The following is a 21,328-nucleotide window of genomic DNA, read 5'->3' as shown; positions in this document are numbered from 1 at the left end:
TGGAGCTGATTAATGAATGATGGAGTGCATACAGGAATTGTATCACCTAATAAATTAAATAGAGAAACAGAAGCCCTGCTTCCCGAATCTTACAAGTTTTATGCAATAGGAATATTCAGTCGTGAGTGAAATGCGAGATAAGTTTTAACGCATCAATAGAAAATGAGTTAATTTTTGTAGGATGATAATTTATTTATTTTTTGTTTATCAATTAATTAACCTGTGACGAAAACAAAGATATTGAGTAATGCTTTAATTATTCTAAATCCTTTAAATAAAATGAAACTAATGAATTGAAAGAATTTGTATAATCAATCTTAACTTTAAATATTTGTGTGGTCCCACTAGTACTAACAACTTAAATTTTGTACGTAATTAATTTTTTTAAAAAAGTACTCCTACCAACTACTAAAATAGAGGAGGGATTGCGTATTTATGTGGTGTGGTGAGAAACACGAGGCGGCTGGCCGTTGATCATAACTAGAGACCCCCGGGACATTTATTCCTAGTTATTATAGTAAATTACTTATAAGTAACAAACACAAATACAGCTGCTCTCGCTCTCTCGTACATTTGTTTCACTGAAAGAATGGAGTCGAAGTCTCCTTTCAAGTCAGACATACTTAAAGGGAAAGTAGCACTTTTGACAGGAGGTGGTTCTGGGATCGGCCTTGAAATCTCCAGACAGTTTGGGAAACATGGTGCTTCCATTGCCATCATGGGCCGCCGCAAATCCGTCCTCGACTCTGCCGTCTCCTACCTCCAATCCTTTGGTATTCCGGTAATCATCCACTTTTCTTTCATTTCTCTCTATGTCTCTGTGTGTGTTTCATTTCTTACCTGATCGTGTTACATAGTTTGTAATGATATAGATCTCTTAAATTGAACACACACACACACACATCTGTTCACATGACAATTCCGAAAAGTCATCTCTTTAAGGAATGACCATTCTTCCATCTCTCAAATAAGCTTCTTCTACAGTTAATCTTATATGTATCCAGGATATATACAAGTAGTCACCAAACTTGATGAGATAGATTTTCTGGTGTTAGGACAAACCCCCCAATCAAAGCTTGCAACTGATTAGAAGGACATGCAGAGAACAAAACTACCCGAACAAGGAGCTTGCTTCACATACCTACCACCTTATAAGCAGCATCCATATGAGAAGACTAAGGGGTCTGCATGACTTGACTCTGAACAACAAAGGGGATCAAGCAACAATCTGTCCCCAGCTTGATCAAAATCAGCAGTGGTCAGCTTGATGTTTAGCTCCATAGGAGCTCCCAAAGGTTTAGAACCAGCCAATCCAGTGTCCGAAATAAGCTCCAATACATACTTCCTCTAAATACGGAAAGCGGAATAAACGTGAAAACTAAAGAAAAATCAATAGAATCGAAATGCGGAAAATAAAGGATAGAAGATGAAGATAGATAATAAGACACAAAAGAGGAAACAGTAAGCAAACCAAAGGTATATTAAACCAATGATCCTCAAACCTTTAATCCTACAATAAGCATCCTATTCTTACAAAGACTTCAAGGATTATTGGATCTCCTTACAACCCACGTTTCCAAAACAAAGATTCAACAAAAGCTTTACCTTGCTCTTTCAATGCTCTCTAGGGGACACAATTCATCAGTTATCAAAAACTAAGGACGAAAGGAGCTAGTCTCCACTATTTGTGGTTTTGTACAAGGCCCAAAAGTGACCCTTTGCATAATTTGCAAAAACAGCCCCAAAAGTGAGCCAGACTTTAAAACCAGTCCATCCATAGACACACAAGTAGCACACACAAGACTTGTGCGATCCGCCCAAGTGACCACCAAGCTCACACTAATGATTCCTCCCATTTTGTCAAGTTATGCATCTACTTGGTTAGTTTTGCGTTCAGCATCAATGTTGTGTGCTCACTGTCCCATCTCACAATTGAACAAAAATGTCCCTTGGCCCTTCCTTTGCTTCGTTGGACCTCCCGTGCTCCAAGCTACCTTCCAAACACGACATTGCTCATTCGGGAGATCCTTGCAAGCGTGCATGAGCTTCAAGCCTCTATTCCAAGTATCCATCAAGCCTCTAAGGTAGCATATTAAGCATTTTGGCAACAGGACCTCCAACTCGTTAGCTCGGCTTTGTATGTAAGACTTTGACGAAGCTTGGATCGCCTCAGCGGTCCTTAGGATTGCATTAATAAGAATGCCATCCTTGGTCCTACCAACAACAAACCCAAGGAAATACCTCAGTGTTCCGAAGTCTTTAATCTTCGGATGATGCTGCAGAATATTTTTCTCCTGAATCGGAGAAAGATCATTGCCATTACTGGGTAAGTCATCCACATAGATTAAGATCACAACAATTTAATTTGTCACCTTCTTAGCGAGGAGGGAATAATCCAGATAACTTTGAGAAATGCCAGAAGCTGTCAAGGCAGTGGTAAGTTTAATGTTCCATTGTCTTGATGCTTGCTTAAGATCATATAATGACTTGAGCAACTTGCAAACCAAATATGGATTCTGATTAGCATGAGTGAAACCTTGAGGCAGTTGCATATAGACCTCCTCATTCAAGTTGCCCTGCAAAAAAGCATTAAACATATCCATCTGATAAATGTATCCATGAGAAGCTGCAATCAAGGCCAGGACTACCCTCACCAATGACCATTTTCACCTTAGGAGAAAATGTCTGGGTAATCAATCCCTTTCTTCTGACTGTAGCCAGTCTTCCTTAAACTTCTCACCTCACCTGAAGTTTTGTACTTGATTTTGTAGACTTACCTACAACTTATTTTCTTCTCCGACAACAAATATACCAGATGTCTGATTAGCTTCCGAAGCTTCTATTTCTGCCCGTATTGCCTTCACCCATCTAGGATTCTTAGCAGTCTCATAATAAGAGCTAGATTCCACATCAGTTGACATTTTAAGAATAAAACTTTGATAAGTGATTATAAGACCACTATAACTGACCACATCAGGGATAGGATACAAATCGGAATTGGCGGTGGCCTTCTCCTTCACTGGTTGCACATAGTCCTTTTTCCAAATAGGTGCCTTGATAGGTTGCGTGGATCTCCTCTGAAGACCTTGATTAGAACAAAGATCTACTTCACGTACATAAGGGGAAACTGCAGGCATCTGGACACTTGCATCACCTGTTGCAAGTGGCATGGGCACTGAGATCTCAGTATCACTTGCTGCAGGTGCTGTTGTATGTGAAGGCTCTGCTAAACACTCAGAACCATGATCAGTAACCAAAACAGGAACAAGTTGAGAACTCACCTACTCACAGTGCTGCATATCCTCAAAAGATGGAAAAGACAAAGCATGATCAGGGGGTGAAAGAGAAATAGAAGTCTCAGGAGTAGATGATGCCTGGAAGGGAAATATTTTCTCATGAAAGACAACGTCTCTACTAGTGAACCTGATCTTGTTACTCAAATCGAAAAGTCAATAACCTTTCTGATTGGAAGCATACCCCAAAAGAACTGACTTAGTTGCTCAAGGATTGACCAAGTTGGTTACATAACAAACACAACCAATAACATGAGATAAATCTGGTAATTTGAGAAGAAGAGCTCACAAGGGGAGTTGTCACTCAGTATAGAAGATGGGATCCTATTACAACAACAACATACTCTGTGAGTTCCCACATGTGGGGTCTGGGAAGGGTAGAGTGTACCCAGACTCGGTCCAAGTGCAACAAATCCAAGTACAAGAAGAAGAAACAAAACAAAAGAAAGAAGTGCAGAGCCTACACAAAAGAAACAATAATAGCAACATAATACTGTGGTAATCGAAACACAATAGACAACATATGGCAATAGATATCAAAAGCAAGAACTACAAGGATGCGACTAATACTACGATATACACCAACAACCCTAAATGAACAACTCTTGAGGGTTGCAAATAAAGTGGATGGTTGTGGTCAATTGGAGCACTCGCCTTTTTTTCAACAAAAACATGAATGAGCTGCGAAGAAGAATTTCTCGATTCTCTCATAAACTATCAGAGGAGGAATCCCTAAATTCTCTCAATCAGTAGTTCTGATACCACGTAAACTATCGCAAATTCAGTTCACGAGTTTAATTGGAAGAAGGAGAAAGGAAAAGCTTTCCAATGCATTGAATCAACTAACTGAGAAAATGAATACAACAGTGACTATTTGATACTAGCACTAACCGATCTAACAACTTAGTTAAACTAACAAACCAATAACTGCTTGGGTTAGGCTAAGCGAACTAACTAATAGCTAACTAACTGTGAAAGGTAGTAGTTGATATTTTCATGTTGTCCGTAATAACATGTTCTTATAGGAATGTCATGGCATAGAACAACGGCTTCTTTTGGTGTATTACATATATTAAGCTTAAGTGTCTATAGGTCATATTTCTTAAACTCCATGAGTCCATGTTCCGTCAAACAACAGAGGGGGAGCTAGGGAGTATCACTTTTATTGTCAATCATGCTCTGGTGCTTCACTTGTGATAATCTCATCTAACCTTCCTTTTGTTTCCTTTGCACATCGCTAGGCAATTGGCTTGCAGGGGGACGTGCGGAAGCAAGAAGATGCAAAAAGAGTTGTAGAGTTGACTGTCAAGCAATTTGGGAAGCTTGACATTCTTGTTAATGCTGCAGCTGGCAATTTCCTTGTGTCTCCTGAGGATTTGTCTCCTAATGGCTTCAGAACAGGTTTGTTTCATAAGGATTTTGAATAGATTATTCAGCTTCTTATGTATTAATTCTCAACTGAACCTTCTAGAACAAATCCCATTCAAGTGGGAAAGAGAGGAAAAACAGAGATGATTTGATAACAACTATTTATTACATTCATAGCAGCTTTTTTAAAGACCTTCACATAACCTCAACCATTCTTAATATTTAGCGCTTGGTGTTTTATGAGATATTCTGTTCTAGTGGGTAACTTGAAAAAATTGTTAGAATCAACTTTATTAAATTCTAGACAGGTTCTTCAAGATGACTAGTATCTTGAAGGTGATTCAAGGTTCAAAGACTGAGAGGTTGATTACAGAAACTGCCTTGTCATGAGTGAAAATCCTTTCAAGATCTTATGTGTGGTTAGCTTGTCTTACTCTGTTTTCCTAGAACAAGAGTAGAAGAGGGAAGTTTATCATCTATTTCTTGAGGAGGTTCGGAAAAGAGGTTGAGTGAGGGGAGTGCTTGTGTAGTAAAAGAGGATAGCAAGTCACGTTCCTCTCTTTAATTTGAGGTGAGGAAAAGGCTTTCACAGATTACATTCTGATTCTTTTTGTATGCTCATGATGGTTTTTGCAGTACTAGATATTGATTCTGTGGGTACATTTACTATGTGCCATGAAGCACTTAACTATATCAAGAAAGGGGGACCTGGGAGGAGTTCAACTTCTGGTGGACTGATATTGAACATCAGTGCTACTTTGCATTACACTGCATCTTGGTATCAAATCCATGTAGCTGCTGCTAAGGTTTGGAACTTCAGCTTCAAGCTTAGTTTGTGTTCATTTTTATTTTGTTATTTTTAATTCCCATTCACATCATCTCTTGGTACAGGCTGCTGTTGATGCAGTCACTAGAAATTTGGCTCTAGAGTGGGGCACAGATTATGATATTAGGGTAAATGGTATTGCACCAGGCCCCATAGGTGATACTGCTGGCATGCGTAAACTTGGACCGGAGGAGATAAGCAATAAGAGCAGAGAATACATGCCTCTGTACAAACTTGGGGAGAAACATGATATTGCCATGGCTGCTCTGTACCTTGCGTCGGATGCTGGTTGGTAACCTGATGCTTTTTAGACTTGCACTGAAGTTTTACGCCTATGTTAATTTTACTTGGTCATATTGATACTTATGATCTGGAAGAATTTTAAGATATTAAATATGAATTGAGATAGATGCATCTTGGTATTAGTTACTTGGTTCATATTAGGTGACAGACAATTCCCACCTCTACTCCCTGCTCTTGCCTCACCACCATGTGCTGTTGTGCATGTCCAAGTTCACTATTGATGTGACCAATTAGTGTCAGTTTCTTGCTATGACAAGTTGCTGTCAGTTCTCGCTATCCACTTGTGGCGTCTCTCTTCTTGTTCCTTATACCGGGTTGAATTTGCAATGAGGACTCACTTTTCCACTCTTTTACTCTGCACTGGATGTTCAGACCGTCTTTACTCTGACTACCACTTCTACATTTTCCTTCGGTGAAACGTGTGCTACCAATCAGTGTGGACCTAGTGTTTATGCACTGGGTCTGGATAAATCCATTGTTCTTTACTCCAGTCTTCGAAATTTAGCGGAAATCCATATTTGAACCAATTGCTTTTATCTTCGATCTTGAAATATGTATGTTAAATTCCATATTTAAACCAACCTGCTTTTAGCTCTGACCTTGAATATGTGCGCGGAATTTCATATGCGCATACATTGATTTCAGAACCGACCTTGAATATGTATGTGAAAATTCAGTAGTATTGGTACATATCAAAAGAACCTACATGCTGCTTCGATAGAGCAATATTGCAGTGATGTTGGCTTCAAACCTGCCGAAAAAAATCCTGAACCTGCTTCTGCTTCCAATGAAAAAGAGGGAGAGAGAGCAACCATTGTTTATCTTTAACTTAGAACAGGTTGTCCTCTTTGATACCTGTTGAGGTTGTTTTAAAGCCTCAACTGTGCTCTCTCTTGCTGTTGTCTTCTGCAGAGCTTGTTCAATGATCTGCTTTTACTTTGAGATAAGACATAAGAGTGCCATACTTCAAAGTGCTTATCTGGTTCGTTAACTTGCCATTATTGCTATGACGACTCAATTATATTGGTTTTAAAATTTTTGTAAACAGGGCAATTGAAGAAAGCTCATTGCATTACTGGAAACATATTTTTTCCCTGAGTATGCGTATTTCCGGAATCATGCATTCATTTACTGCATCAAATGTGGAACATATACTCATGCAGTTTTGGCTATATCAAGATTTAAAATTAGAAGCCCGCAATTTGCTAATTGCTTGTCATAATCTCCTCTTTTCTTGAATATGCTTCTTGTGCATGTAGGAAAATATATCAACGGAACCATCATGCCTGTTGATGGAGGACTCTGGCTGAGTAGACCTCGACATCTACCTAAAGATGCAGTTAAAGAGCTCTCTCGAACAGTCGAGAAGAAATCAAGAAATGCACCTGTAGGGGTTCCTCCCAGCAAGCTTTGAGTTTATCAACTATAGTTAACAAGGAATTGTGGTTAAAGAGCACATGGGAGCAGTGACTGTGCAGTTGCAGCAAGGAACTTGTTGAAAAACTTTACTATTATTTCTGGCTAGTGTCCATTGACATACATTTAAATATACTACACAATTGGAAGCGAGCTTATTATCAGTTTAAGCAATTGGAAGAGACTCTCAGCAGGTCAATTTGGTACTATCTTTTTGTTTTGATTTTGGTGTATCAGTTGATAAAGACGGATACCCAAACAAGTGTGGGCACGTATAAGGAAAAAGATTTCCTGTAGGTAACCCTTTCAATAGGCAGATATTCTATAAACACCAGACTTTGTTTTTACTATTACGTCCCAAACCATCACAGCTCATTCCCTACCCCAAATTCCAGAGGAGGATTAAGCAACAGGTGAAAAAGTACCAACAGATGCCCAATTAACTAGTAGCCTTCATTGGCCGTTGCCGTGAAACTGTGCACAGGCGTTGACAGCAGTATGTTGGCTCGAAACGATAAATATCTGCCATCCCCAACGTCTGCCTAAACATACCTGTATTCTTTTCAGCAAATACACGTTCAAAAAGATTTGAGTGAGCTTAACAGTATATATTGTACAAATGAAATTACAACCGAGACTTTTCCTTTCATCCTTTACTCTTCTGTTACAACAATCTTGCTTCTTACGAGAAAAATAGCTAAATATTTCCATCGGACATCTTTATCGGAGGATGATGCTAGATGGAGGAGTCTCTGTTCCCTAATTTTGAAATTCCGTTCCTAAGCTCACAGCAAAAAGCTGCTCATCTATAAATCATAGAAAAATAGCCTGTTCCTTTTGGGGAACTATCACACCGAAAGGTCAAAAGCTGAGACGAGACATCTCCATGGGCCCAAGAACCTTCGGTCCTTTTCTGCTAGCTCCAGTCGAGGCATTTCATAGCGGTACATATGCTTGGACAAATTAAACACAAAATGAGAACACTAAGAATATCTTGACATGGCTTCCTCAACTTTTTTAATGACCATACTCAGACTGCATCCGCTCTCAATAGCTTTTACTGCAGCTCTATGTGCTTGCTTGTGCCATTTCAGCAGATTATAAGATTGCAGCACCGACCACCTTGCTTGATTTGACATCTGTTTGATAAATTCGAATGTTGCATTATAAAAGCAAAGAGTTACTAGACAAGCAAATACCTTTAACCTAAGTTGCTCGGACTCTTCAAAAATGTCTATGGGTGTGTGTCGGATCCTCCAAAATAATGTATTTTTGAAGGATCCGACACGGGTGCGGCAACATTTTTGGAGAGTCCGAGCAACTTAGCCTTTAACCAGAGAAAGACCTGTGCCACAGAGAGTGGGGGTTCTAGAAGAACACTGATGCTCCGAAAGAGATTTTCATCATTCTCTCCACCTTCAGCCTCTCCATATATAAGAGCTTCAGCTGCAATCCCAGCAAACAGAACCATGCAGTACCTGAAAATTTTATTTTTAATTACCTTGGGGCAAGAAACTGCAGCAAACTAAATAGTAAAAAAGGTTTCTTGATCGCCTTTGTTATGGAGATTTGACGAGACTTTGTGCAAAGAACTAAATAATATGGCATGCAGAAAATCGAGAGAGCCGGTTCCAGCATAGAAATGTATTTTGTCCAGGGAACAATTGTAAGCAAAATGATTGGCTAGGACATCCACCTGTCAAATGCCGTACCACTTAACCGGCCTTCAGCGAGCTCATTTTCAAGTTTTTCATCCCAAAACTGTGTTCCTGCCTGCATGAAAGAAAAATAGAAGAAGATCACAAGACAAAGTGAGCAAATTTTAACTGTTCAAATAGTTCTAAAATGGGTCCACAACCTTATGTGTGGAAGACAACTTTGACTTCCAAGAAAATAAGAAACTGAAGATTTCACTATTTAAATTGTAAGTTCTTCTCATGGAACAAGGACAATCACTACTGAGGAAAAGGAAAAAAATGAGAGATGCCTACATAAAGCTGTTGCTTGTGCCATGTCGAAAAGAAATTATTTATACGCCATTCAACCCCTATTCGTCAATGAGAAATACCGACAAGATAACTAACTGCAAGAGTCTATGCTGACACATCGCCAATACTTGTTCCATAACTGGTCTTCTCAAAGGGTATAAATTTGGAAGCTTCTAAAAGCAACAACAAAAAACCCCATGTAATCCCACAAGAGGGGAATGGAAAATAAGAAAAATCCGTATCATGCCATGGATTATACTGCTGTACAGTGTGTGGCATCTAATGAAATACTGTTTGTGCACGATTGGTCAGAAATAGATGTCTTGAATTCCCATCTGTTCGCCTTAAGGACTTAAGGAGAAGGGGGGGAGCAGTTATCTATGTATTTGTGGTCTTTGTTGGCTGTTATTTTAACAAATGGTTCAGCATTACACTGAGAACCAGAGAGACAATAAGAGAGATCTACAGTGACATACCTGTCCTTGAATGCCCATCTGCATTGCAACGATTGGGTCTAAAATTACACCACGAATTGGACAACCCATCAGGTATGCTGCAGTCATATCAGAAGATATATGAATTACTATAACAGGTAGGTTTACAACTTTTCGTTCCTTCGACTGTTACAAACAATAAAGACATAGTAATAGAAAGGCCAAGACTGATATTCTGAGCTGTTGTTGTTGGGAAAACAAGCTGACGATATCTATAGCAAGTCATCACATCGAAACTTAAATATCCAGAAGGGCAGATTATCCTAACTTAATCTCTGAAGGATGGATGAATCAAATTTCTAAAGTTCTTCCATTCTATTGCAGTAAATTCTGTCAAATGTTGCAGAAACATGGTTTACCAACAAGGAGATGGCCTGCTTCATGAACACAAATTCGACGCTTGTAGGGAGGCCAGAAGCTGGAGATTTGTGCTAAGCAGGAACCACCAAGTAATATAGCATCTAGCATGGCAAGCCCCAAGACTGCAGCAATGTTAGGCCTAATATCTATTCCTTGGTTCAGCAGAATTGAGACTCCAGCAAACAATGTAGCCAAAAGAAAGCTAGACGTTCCAGCAAGACCCCACTTCTTTGGCGAAAGTTTGGTCACTGAACTACAGAAGAGTTAAAAAGCATGTTACTAAACCAGTACATTTTCTCCTTCACAAGTCAGAAAAAGCAAAAACCAGATTTTGTGTAGGATATTCCATGTAAAACATGCAAGTTGAAACGACTTAAGTTCTTCAGAGAGGTGATTGGATTAGCACTGACCATCTAACCCGGTTGAAGACTTTAAGACGGTTGGTGTGACATCCCGTGGCCCTTCCAGAACTGCAGATATAGGCAATGTTGTGATAAAGAAATATTACAAAATGTTGATATAAAGTGAACTCTTTTGGAATGTGGGATAATCATTGAAAACAGAATTATTGGTAAGCAGAATTGAATACTTAGCTCTTTAGTTTATACAGAAGTAGGGTTCAAACTTTATAGTTTAGTGAAGTAGTTAAAGGCAATATTGACACATATATTCTCTTCTCTCTGTTTGCGCGAGCGGGACTCTAACATAGAATTCTTTTTTTTTTTTGTCCCTTTTTTTGATAAGGTAAGATATATCTTTAAACATGGAAGTCTGTTGAAGTTCACTCTAGGAACCAGCAAATGAATGTTTCACACATTGATGACATGAAATCAGCAACTTTCCGGAAATTGACTCGAAAATGCCAACGCAGAAATAGAATAGATAAAGCACTTCATCAGTAACACACTGATGAAATATTCACTCTTTTCATTTGAAATGAGGAATTCTGTAAACACCTAGCGTTCACTTCACCAGCTTTACCATGGTCTATTCAGAATTGCCTGTGCTAGTTCCTAGGGCAGAAAAGGGTGAAAGGACAAAAAGTATAGCTCCACCAGAATTCCTGTTTCTTGATGCCGGACAAGCACATGCATATTAACAAAAAAGTTTCAGCCACTACTCCCTCTCCAATGCTACTCATTTAGTCTCTCGTGGCTTCCAAAAGTTATTAACTACTACCTCTGGTAAGCAGTTAGATCCAATTTAGATCAATAACTGCACGACTCTAATTCAGATTAATAACTGCAAGATTAAGCCTCTAGCACAAACATACAAGAAGCACCATCATCAGATTGCGGTTCAATCATCCAAAATCCATTAATCAGCATTCGTGTGTGTAAAATTGAAAACTAAAATAACACAAAAAGTCAGATAACCAAGTATATCTCTTAACGTGATTGATGAAAGGGTTGTTAGAGAATAAATTTACTATCTTGGCAATTCCTTGCTTTTATCTGATTAACGAATAGACTAAGCTGACTAACTGGTATGCAGAAGCAAAACTAATTGAGGACACAAAGTTATTCCGTGTAGCTTTCCCCTTTTCTAACAGTAGGTTTGCAGAGGACACATTCGATTTAGTGCTCTACTAAATGAACAAAGTACTTGTATTGGCAGCAAGAAGCTAAAGGGGAGGATTGGAATAGAGAAACACACCAATAGATTGGTATTTGCCGAAATGGTGAAGGAGGCCTTTGTCCTTGAGAAAAGCATAGGCAGCGGCAACAAGCCTCATATCATCCGCATTTAAGCATGTATCCAAAACCTGCCACTCTCTTTGCAGATTATACCAATCCACCTCCCCCACCTGCATTGGAATATCATCTCTCAAGAAGCGGAGAGCTCGAGACAGGTCTTTCTCCTTAACTGCTTCCTCGTATTCTTGCCACTCCCTTCTTAAAGCTCTGATTTTTAGGATTTTTCTACTAAACCCATTTGGGTATGACCTCAAAAACTTACTATTATGCAACTGAGTTATGCCGTAATTCGGGTGATGCACACCACAAAAACGAATGGCCATCATCGTATTCTTGTTTTTCCGATCAACTGGACGGACACTCGCACTTTATTTCATTGACCGGTGAGCGTACCCAACGAGTTCCCAAAACTCATTCGGACTGTCGTATCCCCCATATAATTAAAACACGTAATAAAAAAGTTTTGTGAACAAAATTTTTACTATTCTATTCTATTGTACCACTTTTTTCCCTCTTATTTAACTTTTCAAAAATTAAAAATAATACTCCCTCCATTTCATAATAAATGAATTATCCAAGTATTTTTAGTGTTTCAAAATAAATGAATCATTAATTTTTTTTCCAAATTTACCCTTGAGGATTTGACAATCAAGGGGTCTATCAACTAAAAAAGAATAAAATAAATATGATTCTATACTTTGAACAAGGATAAAAATAGAAAACTATGTTAAATTTATGTCTTTGATTCTTTTTCTTAATCCGTGTGATAAAGTTCAACAATTCATTTATTATGAAACGGAGGGAGTACTTTGGGGAGGGTAACTATACGTAAATTTTACTATTATTTCGGGAGATAGAGACATTATTTCTAAAAGATATTTGGCTCAAGTATAGCAAATTTAGGTGTAAAAAAGAGGACATTCAAGTATAGCAAATTTAGGTGTAAAAAAGAGGACATTGAAGATAATATGACAATAGGAGACAATGCAAAATTTATCTTAAAAATAATAATAAGTCATAAAATAGTGTGATAATCAAATCAAAGACAGATATCTACGACTAACTTCTATGCTATCATATAATAACTAGTGCCCGACAACACTCCTATCCGATTAGCCTTTTACTTTAATACTCTAGCTCCACATCCTCTTATGTAAATATTTAATTTACTATTATTTCATATAACTTGAGAAAAATGAGAATAAAAAATAAAATAAGTTAAGATTAATAAAAGATTACCATTCCATGTGGAACAATTATATTAATCAACACACTCATATAAACGAAAATTTATATCATAGTCTCTTATATTTCATTGCATGATAAATTCTGAAATTGAATAATCACTAGTATGTAATGGTAGCTTTCATTAACTGATAAAAATCAATCATTTATCATAAGTAGATTATGAGTGCCTAAATACCAATTATATTTTTTAAAAATTACACACATAACCTTAAGTAGTGAGTACCTTTTTTAGATATTCAATTCGAACACACACAAAAAAAAATAGATGAAACACATGTTTTAGTAATGGTTGTGGATTTATTTTAATCATCAATAATGATCCATTAAGTAAGTTTATCATGTAATTTATGATATTTTTTATTGATGATCTTTGGAGAATAACATTGCGTATCGAGTATTATAAAGAGCAAGGGAAGTGAGGCTTCTTGTGATTCAAGGTGTATGTAACTTGGACTTTTAAGAAAAATATAATTTATATTAAACAGGAGGTATTTATTAAAAAAACCAATGAATGACTAAAAATACTTGATTTATATCATCCTGTTTTGTAATCGTCGAGCAATTGTGCTTTGAGTTTGGTGTGTGTCTTTCACCAGTGGGTGGATAGTTGAATTTAAGGAGTAAAAAATTGTGGCATGGATTTTGTGGTGGAAAGGAAAGGAAAGAGGAAAGTGAAGGGCAAAGAATGAAGATTGATATGTTTTGGGCAAAGAAACAAAAAGAGAGGAAAATGCGAATGAATGAATGAATGATTGAACCTGAACCTCAACTGAACGATAAGAAAAATCCACTCAACGCCCATTTCCAACCTCATTCGTCCACGTCCTCTATTCTATACATCTCTCGCACTCTTTGTTTTTGCCGCAACACCCACACACCCACACAGACAAGAGAAGAGAAAAGGTATCCATACTATGGCATCAGCTACTGCTTCCCACACTTTGTGCGGCATCCCCACCACCTCTTCCTCCTCTTCCTCTACCACCAACAGGGTTTCCCCCCATTCTGCTCGCTTCCTTCTCAAAACTCCTCTCCGCCGCCTCGGATTCGCCGGAGCTGTTGCTGATTCTCTCTTCACCAGCCACGTTGCTACCAGGCTCCGATCTTTCAGCGGCTCCTCCTCCAAGCCTGTTAGGGCCGTTGTATCCATGGCCAAGAAGAGCGTTGGAGACCTCACCGCTGCTGATTTGAAGGGAAAGAAAGTCTTCGTCAGGGCTGATTTGAATGTCCCACTTGATGATGCCCAGAACATTACCGATGACACTAGGATTAGAGCTGCCATCCCTACCATTAAGCACTTGATTGCCAACGGCGCTAAAGTGATCCTCTCCAGTCACTTGGTCAGTATCTCCTTATTCTTCACTCTACTCTTTGTTCTCTTATTACAACCTGCATCCCTGTTGTCTATTTTGCGTCCTAAACACATCAAAGTTTCTGCCTTTTCTTTTAATTATAAAATGCAGGAAAATCTTGGAACTTAAATCCAACTTATTTAACTGGCTCTAGGATTAGTTTTTCTAGAATCTGGTCAAATTCTCATAGCCCTTTACGAGTCACTCACTGTCAATGTTGTCCTCCCATCTCTTCTTCCACATTCTTTAAAGTAGTGAGGATATGCCAGCTTTTATTCATCTTGCTTATTGAAATCTCAGGGAAGGCCAAAGGGAGTCACTCCTAAATACAGCTTGTCACCGCTTGTCCCCAGGCTATCCGAACTGCTTGGAATCCAGGTACATCCTCTTGCACTTTAATTCTCTGCAAGAAAACTGTAGCAAAAGTAATAGCTTGTGTTGATTAAAAGGTGGCTATCTAATAGACTCTTGTATGCTTCACCAACAGGTTGTGAAGGCCGATGACTGCATTGGTCCGGAAGTTGAGAAGTTGGTTGCTTCACTTCCAGAGGGTGGTGTTCTTCTTCTTGAGAATGTAAGATTCTACAAGGAGGAAGAGAAGAATGAACCTGAGTTTGCAAAGAAACTTGCAGCATTGGCAGATCTCTATGTGAATGATGCCTTTGGTACAGCTCATAGAGCACATGCCTCTACTGAAGGAGTTACCAAATTTTTGAAGCCTTCTGTTGCAGGTTTCCTTTTACAAAAGGTTATCTCACTTGATTGTCACTTCCTTACATATTGTTTGCTTTGACAAACTGATGGGCCATCTTAAAATGAATGTATTGCAAACTGCACTCCGTAGCAAATTTATTTAACTGTTCTCTTATCTGTTTCAGGAATTGGACTATTTAGTCGGGGCAGTTTCAACTCCAAAGAGGCCATTTGCTGCTATTGTGGGTGGTTCAAAGGTTTCATCCAAGATTGGAGTGATCGAGTCACTCTTGGAGAAATGTGATATATTGCTTTTGGGTGGAGGTATGATCTTTACATTCTATAAGGCTCAGGGTCTTTCAGTTGGTTCCTCCTTGGTCGAGGAAGACAAACTAGACCTTGCTACATCACTCCTGGAGAAGGCCAAGGCAAAAGGAGTCAGTCTCTTGTTACCATCTGATGTTGTGATTGCGGATAAATTTGCTCCTGATGCAAACAGCAAGGTTTGCATGCTAAGCTTTTCTCATATAAACCTATCTAACCTGATAGCTCTTGAGATTCTTTAGACTTTGATCTTGCATCTGTACTGTAATTGCCACTTAATAACAGTGTTTGCTACTTATGGATTGTGTTGAAAATAAAATTTTGTTTTGGTTACTACAGATTGTGCCAGCATCAGCTATCCCAGACGGTTGGATGGGGTTAGATATTGGACCAGACTCTGTCAAGACCTTTAACGATGCTTTGGATACCACAAAAACAGTGATCTGGAATGGACCTATGGGGGTGTTTGAGTTTGACAAGTTTGCTGTCGGAACAGAGGTACCAATTACCATTCTTCTCTTCATATTTGTTTTACTTTTACCATATCCTGAGATCTATAAAAGAAACGGAAAGGGAATAAAGCTGGTTTTGTAGGGCGTTTTAAAATTTAAAGGAAGAGGAATAAGCTGGTTTGGCATGTCACTTAGTGTGTGAATTTATTATTCTATTTTTTTATTTTTGGTGATGGAGCAGTTGTGCTGTTTGTATATGTTGTTAGTGTTTACCTTCGGTTTTGATAGAGTTGTTTCCGTAACTGAAGAGTGACTAGTAACAAGTATGCTATTGTGGTAATAGGCAATTGCAAAGAAGCTAGCAGACCTAAGTGGGAAAGGAGTGACCACTATCATTGGAGGTGGAGACTCTGTTGCAGCCGTTGAGAAAGTTGGAGTTGCTAACGTGATGAGCCACATATCCACTGGTGGTGGTGCCAGTTTGGAGCTACTGGAAGGAAAGGAGCTACCCGGTGTCATAGCTCTAGACGAAGCAGATACCCCTGTTGCTGTGTAAAACAATATGTACTAAATTCTTTTTTTCCTATATCAGTGGTGATTTCCAGTTGGGAAACATTGAGTTAATGTTGTAGATTTTTCAGGTGATACTTGCAGTATAAGGTCCTTTTTTTCTTCCCACCCATGTTGTTTGTCTAAATAAAGGACGAGTATATCAGTTATAGACAGCTACAGCTTTCATGTCTTTCAACAAATGTTTGGAGCAACTTCTTTAGACGTAAGGACTTTGTTATCTGAACAAACTAATGCTTTGTTAATAACATTCAGTTTTGCATTAAAATGACACCTCCTGGCTCATGACATAACTGTTGTGGAAGGATGTGCTATTCCATATTATACGTGGTGATCTATCTATGTGAAAGTGAGATTAGTATGTGAATTGATGCACATATCTAAATTACCATGATAATGCATGCATATACCTAGCAGTCATTTTATTGTTGGAACTTGAACATTAATTTTCAAGTAAAGGACACGAGAAATTTGTAAGTATCTTTCCACAGAAAAGGCAAATACAGTGGCTTTCATCCAGTCCGGTCATGTGACAAAGTTTTACCTTGTGATGTAGATTGCTGGTGGAAAGTTGGGGCATAACGTTAAGTTGGAGATGTAGAACTTTCAATGTCTAAAGTGCTACTAAATTGGAATTAAGAAAGTGATCAATAACTTGAACTTGGCGATCAAAGGGAAATATTAAAGTTTCCATGGGATAAAGAATTAAAAACATACAATCCTAGTGAGATCAAATTTGCTACGCCAGTTTAGTTTTTTCTACCTTGTTTACAAACTACTAGTTGGGCAGAATTAATATTTTGATAGAGCTACGCCTATGATAACACTCTCATTGAGTGGCGATCATAATAATGAGAACCAGTTTCATAGTTGGTCTTCCAACTATTACTTTTCAGCTTCGATCTACCAACCATCAGGAATATTCTAATAAACATGCCTGCCTCAATCTGGACGTTTCATGCTTGGTTTTCAATAGAAAAAAGAAGAAGTTGAAACTCCTGTATGTAGAAGGACGATGCATTTTTGGAACAAGTTTTTGCACCAATTTACTCTATTTCCAGCCTCATAACTTTTGCTTGTGTTTCTCATTTAATGAAAAATTTATGGGCAAGGATTAGGGGTCGTTTGGTAGGAGGGTAAGGATAACTAATCTCGGGCGTTTATTCCATATTTGGTTGAGACGAAATGGATGAGATAACTTATCCGGAATTAGTTCTTTCGGGATTGTAGTGTTTTCTTATCCCTCTTTGAGGGTCGGGTAACTAATTTCGAAATAAGCTATTCCTTGTAAGTCATAATAATTGTACCTTGCAAATTTCTTTTGGCTTGTGAATTTATTTGTTTTCTTTTTATGTCAAATATATTTTGATCACTTTTTTTATCACAAAATATTGAAAGATGTAAATGAAATTCCATAAATTTAAAAGGTAAAAAATAGCATGTAAAAGAGGAATATGTCTCTTTATGGAATCGAACTTAGTGGTGTCGTGGCCCAAGCCCACAATATTGCCCTAAACAATGTGCGCCACGGAAAGAAAAGCCCCAACTCCAGGATTTCCCCTATTTATAAACTACAACAACAACCACATTCTCGATCTTTCCGATAACTTGCAGACATCATCAGCAATAATATACATTGAATTGAATTCTCCGACGAAATAAGCACGGTGAGTTTGCTGATCCTCAGCTCAAATACACTATGAATTACATATACAATTTTCTGATGGATCGATCTTTGTGTTTTGCAGAATGGCGGTGAAGAAGAGTGTTGGATCACTGAAAGAAGCAGATCTTAAAGGGAAGAGAGTATTCGTGAGAGTTGATCTGAATGTCCCATTGGATGACAACTTCAACATCACTGATGATACCAGAATCCGAGCAGCTGTACCTACCATCAAGTACTTGATGCAAAATGGTGCTCGTGTCATCCTTGCCTCTCATCTTGTAATCCATCCCTCACCCTCGCTCTGCCCTCCTCTTTATGCATGCTCTCTAGATTCACTCTGTATTGTTAAGTTCAAGTCATTGCCTACGATTTTACACTCATGTGAATTTTCATTGTGTCCCTAGCAACAACACTTAAATGGCCTTTTCTATCTAGACGTAACTACTAGGTATAAGGATAAAGGAATAACATGTTCAAGGTTAGATTTAGAGATTAAAACTCTGGATAAATCAGCACTACGGTTTAAGTTTTGCGGCTTCATAGATACTGTAAATACATGGATAAATTTGTTCAAGGAATGATATTAAAGTTATCATTTTTATCGACTTTATTTCCAAGCTTTTCATTTAGCTGTGATTGTTGTCACAGACAATACAATAAAGGTTGTGGCTTTATTTTCTCCAGCTTTCTTGTCAGCAACACCGTGTCACCTCTTGGGTTTGCGTCCAGTCATATTTTGTTCTCCTTTCTTTTTCGGATAACATTGGTATCTCAGTCAACTTGCTTGCACCTGCGCTAGTGTGCCGGCTATCTGTTGTTTTCCGTTAGTTCATGTACCAGGTAACTTTGTCTGGCAAGAATTAGATGGATGAGAACACACAACGCCTCTGCCCAACGGACCCTGGTCTCTCATTGTGTATTTTTACTCATAATACCAATCATAAATGGTTCTTTGGATGTCAGTATTCGTGGTATGAGGAGATCAGATAGCTTCAGAAGATTGAGAAACTAGTTTCGTTTCTTCTTTTCTCCTAGATCTTTGGTTTTTGATGCTAACCTTTTTTGTCAACTCTGGAATTTTCACTATTGAAAGTTGTATTTAGGCTTTGTTATCATGGTCTTTGCATGGGTGGGGAAATATTCTGTACTATACTCACTGTTACTCTTTTTTTTTTTTTTGTTTTCCTTTTGAGCTTTTTCTTCGTCTCTCTATGTGTTCTCTGATTGTCAGTTTTTTGTCAGGGTCGCCCTAAAGGTGTCACTCCAAAGTACAGCTTAAAGCCACTTATTCCTAGACTTTCAGAACTATTGGGAGTTGAGGTTTGTATGCTCTTCCCTTCTTATTTTCTGTTGATTCATTCTTTCTTCTAGTCCAATTTAAGAAGGTTATTATTTGGTGATTTGTTCAGGTCAAGATGGCAAATGATTCAGTTGGCCCAGAAGTTGAGAAATTGGTGGCTGAAATACCGGAAGGAGGAGTTGTGCTTCTGGAGAATGTGCGATTTTATAAAGAAGAAGAGAAGAATGACCCCGAGTTTTCCAAGAAGTTGGCATCTCTTGCAGATTTGTATGTCAATGATGCATTTGGAACTGCTCATAGAGCCCATGCTTCCACGGAAGGGGTTGCCAAGGTCTTGAAACCAGCCGTTGCTGGATTCCTTATGCAGAAGGTACTAATCTAAAATTTCAACCTGTCAAATAGAGGAAAACATTTCAGAAAGTTATTAATCTGAGGGCTGCTCAATTTAGTGGCATGTAGTCGGGTGGTTAATTGTGATTCAGCAGTTACTATAATCGCATACACTCTTTCACTGTATTGTGGTTGGATTGCTATTTTTGTTGTAGTGTCTTACCCTGCATAATTGATGCTTGTAGGAACTTGACTATTTAGTTGGAGCTGTGTCGAATCCACAGAAGCCATTTGCTGCTATTGTTGGTGGTTCAAAAGTATCAAGTAAGATTGGTGTTATAGAGTCACTCTTGGAGAAGGTTGACGTGTTATTACTCGGTGGAGGAATGATCTTTACCTTCTACAAGGCCCAAGGTTACTCTGTTGGATCATCACTGGTGGAGGAAGACAAACTCGACTTGGCAACATCTCTTATGGAGAAGGCAAAAACAAAAGGGGTATCTCTATTGCTTCCTACTGATGTAGTGATTGCTGACAAGTTCGCTGCTGATGCGAACAGCAAGGTACATTCCTCGTCTGTCAATTCTATCTTGAAAAATAATACCTAAGTATTATATATGTTTAGCTGCTTTCTTGATTTGGAAGATGAATTCTGTTTGTAGCAGTATCTGTTTTCAAGTCTTGGCTGACTTGCTTTTCTTTGGCATTTTCAGACTGTTCCAGCTTCTGAAATTCCTGATGGCTGGATGGGATTAGATATTGGACCGGATGCTATCAAGTCCTTTGGCAGTGCCTTGGATTCCACCAAGACTATCATTTGGAATGGACCAATGGGTGTGTTTGAGTTTGACAAGTTTGCTGCTGGAACAGAGGTATCAAATGGAGATTTTCTTTAGTTGTGCTGGTTTATTTATGCCTTTATGAATTAGGAGTTGTTATTCTAGTTGGAATATGTAGTGATTCTTTAAGATGTTGTAGATGTTTCCATTTGACATTGGGGATTAATTGCATCTAATGTTATTTTTTGCCAGGCTATTGCAAGGAAACTGGCAGAGCTTAGCGGAAAGGGAGTGACAACCATCATAGGTGGTGGTGATTCTGTAGCTGCAGTTGAGAAGGTAGGGCTTGCAGACAAGATGAGCCACATATCAACTGGCGGGGGTGCTAGCTTGGAGCTTTTGGAGGGGAAACAACTTCCTGGGGTGCTTGCCCTAGATGACGCCTAAGCAATATGTGCTCATGCTTGGTCCTTTTTTTGCACATTCTGTTAGCTTTCATGTCTGGATTTTAATCTAGAGCGGATTTGGATCTGTAGAGTCTTGTAAGATGATGGATCACTGTAATAAGCACTTTCTGGGCCTCATTGAGGTACTTTCTCTTGTGATAAGAGAATCTATCATGGTTGATAAGTTGAAATAACTGTTAAATTGTCAAATAGTTTTTTGTGGATTGGAGTTTATACTTACAATGAGCTTTTCTTTATTGTTTATTTTGCCTTTTTTTGTTGGCTACTTCGGCTCTATCAAATGGAGCTCTAGAGCTCGTCTATTGGCTGCCATTGGTTTTACGGTGACAAAGACTTGGCACTAGTTTTTGACGTGACGAAAGGACAAACAGAAAGTCCAGCTCTTTTGTTTCTTTCTGTTTT

The 21,328-nt window shown here is 38.5% G+C and overlaps 4 protein-coding genes across 4 annotated transcripts; 3 read left to right on the top strand and 1 right to left on the bottom strand.

The window, feature by feature from the left end:
• Positions 1-335: 335 nt before the first annotated feature.
• LOC107878931 (peroxisomal 2,4-dienoyl-CoA reductase [(3E)-enoyl-CoA-producing]) lies at positions 336-7,415 on the top strand. The gene is made up of 5 exons (XM_016726112.2): positions 336-781; positions 4,535-4,694; positions 5,298-5,467; positions 5,553-5,775; positions 7,050-7,415. Exons 1-5 carry the CDS (start codon positions 590-592, stop codon positions 7,202-7,204), a joined length of 900 nt encoding a protein of 299 aa, XP_016581598.1. The 5' UTR covers positions 336-589; the 3' UTR covers positions 7,205-7,415.
• A 384-nt stretch (positions 7,416-7,799) lies between these two features.
• LOC107878930 lies at positions 7,800-12,233 on the bottom strand. The gene is made up of 7 exons (XM_016726111.2): positions 11,705-12,233; positions 10,459-10,518; positions 10,048-10,296; positions 9,671-9,747; positions 8,903-8,979; positions 8,552-8,684; positions 7,800-8,345 (listed from the first exon to the last, which is right to left on the bottom strand). Exons 1-7 carry the CDS (start codon positions 12,069-12,071, stop codon positions 8,190-8,192), a joined length of 1,119 nt encoding a protein of 372 aa, XP_016581597.1. The 5' UTR covers positions 12,072-12,233; the 3' UTR covers positions 7,800-8,189.
• A 1,189-nt stretch (positions 12,234-13,422) lies between these two features.
• On the top strand, positions 13,423-16,566 carry LOC107878881 (phosphoglycerate kinase, chloroplastic). Its single transcript, XM_016726049.2, has 6 exons — positions 13,423-14,333; positions 14,646-14,723; positions 14,833-15,093; positions 15,224-15,541; positions 15,702-15,860; positions 16,158-16,566. The coding sequence occupies exons 1-6, from the start codon at positions 13,908-13,910 to the stop codon at positions 16,368-16,370; spliced, it is 1,455 nt and encodes a 484-aa protein (XP_016581535.1). The 5' UTR covers positions 13,423-13,907; the 3' UTR covers positions 16,371-16,566.
• Positions 16,567-17,838: 1,272 nt separating this feature from the next.
• On the top strand, positions 17,839-21,145 carry LOC107878882 (phosphoglycerate kinase, cytosolic). The gene is made up of 7 exons (XM_016726050.2): positions 17,839-18,051; positions 18,133-18,328; positions 19,293-19,370; positions 19,460-19,720; positions 19,926-20,243; positions 20,394-20,552; positions 20,712-21,145. Exons 2-7 carry the CDS (start codon positions 18,134-18,136, stop codon positions 20,904-20,906), a joined length of 1,206 nt encoding a protein of 401 aa, XP_016581536.1. The 5' UTR covers positions 17,839-18,051; position 18,133; the 3' UTR covers positions 20,907-21,145.
• Positions 21,146-21,328: the final 183 nt, after the last annotated feature.

Source organism: Capsicum annuum, chromosome 7 (genome assembly GCF_002878395.1).
Source record: "Capsicum annuum cultivar UCD-10X-F1 chromosome 7, UCD10Xv1.1, whole genome shotgun sequence".
NCBI classification, from domain to species: Eukaryota; Viridiplantae; Streptophyta; class Magnoliopsida; order Solanales; family Solanaceae; genus Capsicum; species Capsicum annuum.
The sequence above is the reverse complement of the archived record's forward strand: the minus strand, read 5'-3'. Positions and strand labels throughout refer to the sequence as shown.

Bases quoted from the DNA above. Each gene is read 5' to 3' on its own strand.
- LOC107878881 (XM_016726049.2), top strand. From the start codon at position 13,908: ATGGCATCAGCTACTGCTTCCCACACTTTGTGCGGCATCCCCACCACC. The intron at 14,724-14,832 runs GTACATCCTCTT...CTTCACCAACAG, and splicing joins CCGAACTGCTTGGAATCCAG to GTTGTGAAGGCCGATGACTG. The intron at 15,542-15,701 runs GTTTGCATGCTA...TGGTTACTACAG, and splicing joins CTCCTGATGCAAACAGCAAG to ATTGTGCCAGCATCAGCTAT.
- LOC107878931 (XM_016726112.2), top strand. From the start codon at position 590: ATGGAGTCGAAGTCTCCTTTCAAGTCAGACATACTTAAAGGGAAAGTA. The intron at 4,695-5,297 runs GTTTGTTTCATA...TGGTTTTTGCAG, and splicing joins TCCTAATGGCTTCAGAACAG to TACTAGATATTGATTCTGTG. The intron at 5,468-5,552 runs GTTTGGAACTTC...CTCTTGGTACAG, and splicing joins TCCATGTAGCTGCTGCTAAG to GCTGCTGTTGATGCAGTCAC.
- LOC107878882 (XM_016726050.2), top strand. From the start codon at position 18,134: ATGGCGGTGAAGAAGAGTGTTGGATCACTGAAAGAAGCAGATCTTAAA. The intron at 19,721-19,925 runs GTACTAATCTAA...TGATGCTTGTAG, and splicing joins CTGGATTCCTTATGCAGAAG to GAACTTGACTATTTAGTTGG. The intron at 20,553-20,711 runs GTATCAAATGGA...ATTTTTTGCCAG, and splicing joins AGTTTGCTGCTGGAACAGAG to GCTATTGCAAGGAAACTGGC.
- LOC107878930 (XM_016726111.2), bottom strand. From the start codon at position 12,071: ATGATGGCCATTCGTTTTTGTGGTGTGCATCACCCGAATTACGGCATA. The intron at 10,519-11,704 runs GTGTGTTTCTCT...CTATATCTGCAG, and splicing joins CGGCAAATACCAATCTATTG to TTCTGGAAGGGCCACGGGAT. The intron at 8,685-8,902 runs GTGGATGTCCTA...TAAAATTTTCAG, and splicing joins AGTGGTACGGCATTTGACAG to GTACTGCATGGTTCTGTTTG.